Raw genomic sequence first — 8,800 nt, 5'->3', positions numbered from 1 at the left:
TATTATTTGCAATGATAGCATAATAATTGAATTATCGACGTTGGCAACGGCGGATCCAAGTAATCAAAGAGACTTCCAGCCGAAACTATAATACTTCGACGTCAGGAGCAGCCTGAAGGAGCTGATCTTCGCTTCTATAATAAACAATGCAAGTTTTATGCCATTAGTTGAATGCACGATAAAATGGATGGCAATAACCAGTACACTCGGAAGTATTTGAAGGGATAAAATATGGATTCAATTTATTAGAGGAAGCAAGCAAACGACTGGACTTTTCTTTCATTTTACCAACTCATATTTCCTAATACACATAAGGTAAGCAAGCAATTTTTCGAGACGGTGCGACATATTAATAGGAACAAAGTTTAAAACCTAACAGACATTAAACTAGATTCAGGTACTCGTTAGAGACGGCCAAGACACATCTCATTATCCTGCATGAGGCTTCAGGTAACATATCGGTATTTGCTCCTTCAATCTAAGGTCATCGTTAAGTCAGCTAACAACAAGAACTCTAGCGAAATTACTAGCTTCAAGCGAGATCATGTAGCTCTCAGTAAGGCACACTCTAAAGAAATTTTCAACACCTCACAACCTGAATAAAACTTCGCTGCAAACGTTTATGCTTCAAAACATATTTTTAAAACAAGTGATGTAATTCTAAAATGTAATCAGAGCGTTGAAAGTTTATTATTTTAACTTAAATCAATTATCCCAGTTGGCGTAGTGGAAGGATCAAAAGAAGATAAAATCAATAATTACCGTAGGTAGTATTAACTCGTCTTGCTGAACTTATTAAGAAGTGAAATGATACAGAGACATCGAAAGAGCATTAATCTTTGAAGATTGGTCAAATGTTTCAACTTGCTCAGCTGTAGCAAAATCCTGTGTCACGCAACACTGAACGCAACGTGTAGAGTAGCCAGTAAAATCACCGAAGGCCTGTAAACGTAGTTGAAATCCCACAAAAACCATGGCAGAAAAGAAAATCTGTTGCAAGTAACTTCGAAAACGCTAGCGGAAATTTTTTGGTTTAAGTACGAGACTTCATTTTTAAAATATAAGCCATTTACTAGAATGATCAGACGTTTCAAATCGAATGCAGTAACAAACTCATTCAGAAAGATCAATAATATAAAACCGTTAAGTCGCATTCTTGTTCTTATTTGAACATAATGGCTATAAGTATGACATGGTCCTCAGCAGGTATAGTAACGGACGAACGCGCCTTACGACTCTTAGTTTGAGCTACGTTAGGGACTGTATCAAAACTGGATAAAATTACTATATTAAAACTTGGTACGAATAGCTTATATTGTGACAACTAATCAGCACAAGAAATGCTAGGAGAATGAGCAGGCAACGCGGGCAGGTCAGTCCGGGGTGTGGGCAGCGGGCTGTTTGAGTGCAGCCAGCCTGCCCCGCGTGGCGTCTATGGCGGCCTGCAGGCGACGCGCCAGTGACGTGACGGCGCGAGGGCCGTCCAGCCACGCGGGCGGCGACGGCGGCACCGCGTCCGGGGGGCATGAGTCGCTCTGCCACATCAACAGCTGCACACACATCAGAGACATGTCAGAGCTTTCGCTTAAAACGTAGTAACGTGGAACTATTCGATGTCAACAAACTAGGAACACAGATACTAGCGATGTTAATAAAAGAAATTCTAATAGTGGAATACATTACGAGTCTAAATAACACTAGATGTTATTGGACGCGAGCTAAATTCCCAAATCTTCACGACAGAATATCTCGAAGATAGTGAACCGAGTTGACTTGAGTGATCTAGTCGTTAGCCTTCCTGCATGAGATCCACAACGTTCAGCGGCCCCCACTAACTGAGGCAGCCTTCCTGCATGACATCACCCACGTACAGCGCCCCCCACCACCTGACGTAGCCCACCTTGTATATCATAAGCACGAGCTTCTTAAGGTCGGTCTGCACGGCATTGAGGTCCGCATGGATGCCCTGCACTTCTATCTTGAGGCGATGCAGGTCCTTTTGGTGATGCTCCTCCAGCACCTCCTGTCGCTCTCGGGCTGCCGTGCGCTCCTTCTGAGGGCACAACGGAGCCTTAATATTGCATGACTTATCTCATTATTTTATTTGCGCGATTGTTGGAGGCAGCTCTGATAAAATTTGTGATATTTTCTTCTTGAATACCGAGCAGACTACTGAGTAAAGTAAGTTAAGTATCTGTGCCAGTTCTGATATACATTTGGCCAATGCCTAAGAGGTCGATATACACTTGCTAAGAAAGTTTCAATTAAACACAATGTAAAATAATGACAATACTCAAACACCCCCAATAGATTGGGCTAATGCTTAGTGGGCTTCGGCAATAAAGCATTAATTGTATTCACCACGTCCCAGAAGTAAAAGAATTACTTAAGGGATACAAACTTGTAGTTGTCAAGTCAGCCATAAATAATCTCTGGTTCCAAAAATTTCCCAGCTAATGCGGAACAGTAGCACGTTATACTAAGCCATTTATGTTTTTTTTCAAGTAATTACAGTAGTTTACTCAGAGGCACAATACAGATGAATAAATTACTATGAATTTGGATGTGATTAGTTCCTACATTATTCAAGAGGACTTAAGAATTGAAATATCGACTTTTGCTTGCCAAGCTTCAGTTCAATCTTCAAGTCTCTGAAGACGTTCATAGCGTCAAAGTTTCACGTGACGCTTCATGTTTTTTAACTGTACCTCATCACGGCCTCTCAGCTAAGTCAAGAAGTACACATACACGTGATAGAGCATTTGAAAGACTGTCCCGCTCGAGTCTTTGGAGAGCAAACAGCTTTGAATTTACACAATCCTTGATCATAAATATAGCCATGGAATATATGAGGATGCGATTCGCATTGCTGATAGCTCACCTTGAGTTGGATGACAGCCTCCTGTCGTGCCTGCCTGAGGTGGCAGGTCTCTCTCTCCAGGGCCTCACAGCGGCGCTCCGACACTGCCAGCAGCTCCGAGTGCTCACACAACTCCCGCTGCCACAAGCATGAGTGTGATCAGGACCATGGCTTTTATGTAGCTTTTCTTATGCAACAGTAGGTATGTGTTAGAGATAAGTACATATATTGAAATCCTACAAGCTTTCATATGACTACCGACGTACGGGAATGACAGAAACTCTGTGTATGTTATCAATCACAGTTACACGACAACACGAACTACAAACATCCAAACACAAGCACCAATGATGTGTACTGAAACTTCATTTTGATAAATTTTCGATAAAACGTCCTATAAAATTGCATTGCTTAAAGTCATGAAAAGTCACAACGCTCGTCATTAGATATTGCAAAACTGTGCGGCAAATAAGAGTGAGCATGTTTGTGTGGATTGCGTGTAGACAATGAGCTTGCTAACTTGGATACTTGGCACGCAGTTAATATTTCTGCATTAAAACAAATGACTATAATATTTATTTTTCATGGAACAGTGAATTCAACGGATAATACCTAATATAGTTCCCATCATTATTTTCGTGGTATAGCTCCATTTATCAAATGCAGACAAAATTTACTTTAAACACATAGGTATGGCTTATTAGCGCCTGCAAGTCTATCTCATACTGGCAGCTTGTAATTATGAGATAGCATTGCACTGGCGAAAACAAATGACTTCACCAGACTACGATTAATCGACAATGCATGACGTCATACATTTTTTACTTCAGCAGACACAATTCCTGACCCATGCGCTACGAGCACGCGAGCCGCGCAAGCACCTGGAGCTGCAGGGAGAGCAGCTTGAGCTGACGAGCCTGACATGTGGCGCTGACGTGGCCCACGGCGGCGTCCATGCAGCTGCTCGAGATGTTCAGGGCCTGCGAAACAGGGACAGTCACGTGAGAGGGTGCCCCTGATATGAATCAGTACAGTGAGACTAGTAAATGTAGATCGTCCATCAGATCAGTTAAAAAAATACCGGTAGCATTTATGAATATACATTGCAGACAAAATATTGACAAATATTAGACGAGGAAAATATTAGGCAAGGCAATGCACGGAAGACAATATCTGTCCTGAAAAAATACTTGCTGACAAAAATTGGATTAAAGTTATTTATACGGTGCCGTACTCTAGGTGCACCACCTTAGTCCATTTCTGAAGGAAGATCATCACTATAAATCATCCAGCAGTCATCCGACTCATTAAGCAGGAAAAAAATCTTAGCATTAGTAGTCTTACTTCAAGTTCCTTCTCGAGTCTCTCCGGCCCGCCTATTTTGGCAAGGGCGCTGAGGAGCGCCGTCTTGTCTTTAAGGTGCTGCCGCTGTTGGAGCTGCAGCTCCTTCGTCAGGCTGGCACACTGAGCCCCGCTGGCGCGACACTCCCGTTGGCATTCAGCTAACCTGCCGACAGATGATGCGTGATGTTGATCAAAAGTATCTGCTAACCTTGCTAACCTAAGAATAAATATCACGTAACGTTCATAAAAAATATCAACTGACACGGCTAACAGGAAAAAAATATTATGTTCTGTCGACCAAAAAATATCTGTAGATATGATGCAAGCATGATTATCAACATTAAGGCTTATTCTACGTATAAAACACCCAAGACGACATCAGCAGTGTATACTTCACACTGGTGAATCAAGGACAAATAACACATTGAAAAGTATCCAACTCAAGTCACAATTCAGTCGGTTCAGAATGTAAATCATTTATAGCAAGAGATCTTATGGGTAGAATAAGAATTTAGTAGAGCATCCCGAAATCTTAGACTCAATAAAACAGATCCTGAGCTTGTAACAAAATGCTCAAGACCTCAAAGAGTTGAATCAGCTGACGTTTCAGAACAGTGCACCAAAGATGCTATACCTGCAAGATATATTGACCACAACTGACCGTTCTTCAGCTTTTTTAACCCAACCCTTAAGGCGGGCATCCTCAAGATCTCTTTCTTGTTCTCTGAGCTCCTTGTCTTCAATGAGACAAGTTCTTTCTTCAGCCCAGGCCTTCTCACTGAGGGTCATGCTCTCTTGCAGACTCTGCAGCTCATGACGCAGCACTAAGACCTCCTCGGGGTTCACTGCAAAATATTAGCTTGCATCAGGGGCAGTCTTGTTCAGGTAGTTACAGCTCATGGCAAGAAGGTGACACTTCTTCAAGCAAATTAGTGGAGAAATAGAACTAATGCGGTAGCATACGAATCATTGCTGTGGGATGCTATTATCCAATGAACATAAATGTATCATGGGAGAATTGTCATTAAAGGAGTGGATAAAAAGAGAATACATGAATTGCTTCCTAGGACTATGGAGCTTCAAGGCTTGAGCCAGTTGAAATTTCTCAGCACCAGAACAACTGGCACACAAGCGTGGGAATGCAATTGTTTACAAGAAATTCCTCTAAACATGAGATTGAAAAGAATGAAGTCCTTATTAATATTAAAACACAAACTCTCATTAAGCCACAATAATTTAAGTATTGCTACATAAAAAAAAAAACAATTGTAATCCCCACCAAAAGAAGTACCTAACCTTTGCCAGCAGCAGCATTTGCATCAGCCTTACTCCACAGTTTCTGCTGCAGCTGACGTAACTTGTCAGGCATTTTTTGCCTCACTATCTCGGAGCCTTGCAAGGCCACGATTCGCTCATCACTTACACCGCTTAGGATCTGAATAGCAGCCAGGCGCTGAGAAGACTGCAGCAACTGTAACTGTAACATTCGTTCTTGCTTAGAAAACAGTCAATGGACAAAAAATATGTTATCAAACATAAAGTATCCTGCATATCTGTGATTTCTGCTCTACTCATTTTTTGACAGCACTTCTACAATGGAAATCATTATGATGCTTAGCCATGAAAAATGCTTGGTGGCTAACTTTTAATGAAGTGTTGTCATGATGTAGTGCAGACACCAGTCTCCTCTCTCCATGTATGGCAGTCTCTGCATCAGTAAGAGCTGCCCTCAGGTCACGGGATTCCGTTTGTAACTCTTCCAGCTCAGCCACAGGCAAGATGCTGGCATGTGCAGACTCAAGCCTGATAAAATGAAGTAGTCTCAGACAAATATTAAAAGGCATACAACTAAAGTATGGTACGAGTTTTTTCTAGTTTCTTAACAATGCCACTCTCTGCATGATGCATACAAGATATTTAGTATGGTATATAATTTTTACAACAGCAACAAAATTTCCTCATTATATTCTTACAAAAACAGTTACATACAAGAACCTTCAAGCAATCTAAAAAAAAAACTTCATTCCAATAATTTGGTACTACTGTGAATTACGGTACCTTGATTATTAAATTGAATTTGAACTAAACTTTTTACGCTTTGTTTATTTAGTTGAAGCATGAAAAAAATGGTAGAAAATGTATAATTTCATATAATTTTGGTCACTATTTTTGAAAAAGTAGTTTTGATAATATGAATTCTTAATAATGCAAACTAAAGTGGTCCTAATTTCATTCTGGTACTTGCAAATGTCAAGGCTGAGTTGAGAACTAACCTCTCAATTCTTTTGCAGAGCTGACACAACAAATCATCTTGCTGTGCAATGTGTTGTTCATAAGATAAAATTATCTCGTGATTTGCATCAAAAGCCACATCAAGGGGATTTGAAGGAGTTCTCTGCAAAATTAATAATGTATTGATGAGTAAATGTCATGTTTAAAGGAAAAATATCATTTATTCATTTGTTGAACACATGTTATCAAGTAATAAGAATGAGACAAGCAAGTGGTATGGTACATTACATAGGTGATGTAGGAAGATATAGGTATTTAGTAACCTTATAATTCTATCAAACATTTCAAGTCCCATAGCATACCTGTTTACCTAAATTTAACGCATCCTTGGCTGAACGAATAATTCCAACTCTTGAAATTGATTCATCAGGCACAGGCTTCTGAGTAATTCTTCTGGTTTTCTCCACTTTTTTAGCTGGAGTGCAGAGCTTACCATATGCTGATGTTCTGCCTTTAGGATGCTTACTTGTAATCTTCTTTAGAGATTTAGTTTGGTAAGAAGGCAGAATCAATTTCCTAGGTGTATCCATAATTGACTGCAAAAAGTTGATCTCAAAATAAAAAGTTATTCTGCTAACAACTTCACAAGCTTAAGTTAAGGCAAATTGCATAATAAACTAGCAATGAGTTCATTATGCAATAATTTAAAATTGAAATTCAATAAGAAAATTCAAGTGATGGCATTGACTATTTGACTAGCACTATTTTGTACAGAAATAAATCAAGATACTAGATACCTACTAACCTACCTATTAATTTATTACGCATTAGTCATTACATTTATGAGAGCTTTCTGTGACAGTGTGTAAATCAGCATGCAATTTGGTATAGCCTCATGTGGAAATTGGAAAATATCTACAGATCTACTCTCCAACTCTAAAACACAACTGTCTTTTTGGGAGCCATGAATTCCTAAAATTTAAAGAGAGTTTGGTTTTCAACCTGCAAATGCAGTTTTTAAACCACATAAGTTGATATTCAAAATATAATGAGTTAGTTAAGTTAACAATGATAATGATATGGTTTTTGAAGATGCCAATGTCATGAATGGCATGGCCCAATAAGCCCACTCCTGGCACTCCAGGCAGCAGGCTCAAGCCACTTGTTGCAACTTGCACTCTTGCATGGTTGCACCTCACTGACCTCAGCAGTCGCCAGTCAGCACCTGAACATGTCACTGTCATGTAAATTTCAGTTCATAGTTGATCAACTGCTGTTGCAGCACAATCCATTTTCAGTTAGGCTATTTGTAGCACATCAATTGTCACAAGCTCACACCTGAATACAGGAATTAAGGAATTTAATGAAGCTAAGTATTAGCAAGTATAAATGGACTTACATTAAATGCTCATTTGAGCCTTTGAGGCAAACTAAAGCAGAAAGGTAAATATATTCTGCATGCAGGTAATCTGGTATAGCACTATAGCCTTCCTACTCAAGTAGTCAAGTTCCTAGTTCCTAGACTTCCTACCAACTTGCTGGTTGCTACTTCAAAATTTCAAATACCTAAGTAAAAGGCTAAAAGACATGGCTAGGGCTAAATGTTGATTAAATACCTACACCATCAATGACATTATGACAGTAGAATAAGTAGGTAGATAGAAGTAGGAGAACATTGGTGGCCTGGCAGCAGTAGGTAATCAAATGTGTGCATGGCTGGCTTATTGGCCAATGGCCGTCATGCATCATACATGCATGATGCTTGTGGACAGCTATGACATTTCCACTTAAACTCCTAAAGCAAGCCCAAACCTGCCTGACTTCAATAAGAATAAAGTAAAAAATCGGAATATTTTTTGTTGAGAATTATCATTATGGTTAGCCTACCTCACCCTAACAAATTACATAGAGTAAATTCTACATTAATGCATATCTAATTACTTTGTAGCTCTTGTCTTGGCTGCTGACTTGGCAGTTCTGTTCAATCAGTTGGCGGTCCCCATGGCTGAACTATATACCTAGTAGTTCAAGTGTTCAAGAATCAAGCCATGGCTGCATGGCAGTACCTGATAGGCTGATCCTGACGTTGACAGTTCAGAAGAAAATACCCTATCAGGCTATTGTATGATTTGTAACCGTCACTATCCCATCATTTCCCATGTACCTATTGCAAATTTCAATTTGCAAGTGCCAAGTAGTACATTGATTTGTGTTGCTCATTTTTAATTTGCATAGAGCCATAGATGGCTCTTGATACCGGCATGACGGATTCCGATTAAAAGACACAGAAGACGCTGAAGTTGCTGAAGAGCCAGAACTTAGAAGCGGCGAACGAACGATCAATTGAATGCCGCGGCTGAACGA

At 39.9% G+C, this 8,800-nt stretch overlaps 1 protein-coding gene across 1 annotated transcript; it reads right to left on the bottom strand.

Moving 5' to 3' along the window:
* Positions 1-271: 271 nt before the first annotated feature.
* LOC108675172 (coiled-coil domain-containing protein 150) lies at positions 272-8,552 on the bottom strand. Its single transcript, XM_018163164.2, has 12 exons — positions 8,378-8,552; positions 7,640-7,661; positions 6,799-7,032; positions 6,478-6,599; positions 5,848-6,007; positions 5,501-5,681; positions 4,866-5,049; positions 4,205-4,367; positions 3,742-3,840; positions 2,882-2,998; positions 1,901-2,053; positions 272-1,550 (listed from the first exon to the last, which is right to left on the bottom strand). Exons 3-12 carry the CDS (start codon positions 7,024-7,026, stop codon positions 1,374-1,376), a joined length of 1,584 nt encoding a protein of 527 aa, XP_018018653.1. The 5' UTR covers positions 7,027-7,032; positions 7,640-7,661; positions 8,378-8,552; the 3' UTR covers positions 272-1,373.
* Between the last annotated feature and the right edge of the window lie 248 nt (positions 8,553-8,800).

Source organism: Hyalella azteca, unplaced genomic scaffold, assembly GCF_000764305.2.
Source record: "Hyalella azteca isolate HAZT.00-mixed unplaced genomic scaffold, Hazt_2.0.2 contig3942, whole genome shotgun sequence".
NCBI classification, from domain to species: Eukaryota; Metazoa; Arthropoda; class Malacostraca; order Amphipoda; family Hyalellidae; genus Hyalella; species Hyalella azteca.
Note: the sequence above shows the minus strand (reverse complement) of the source record. Positions and strands in the feature narration are given on the sequence as shown.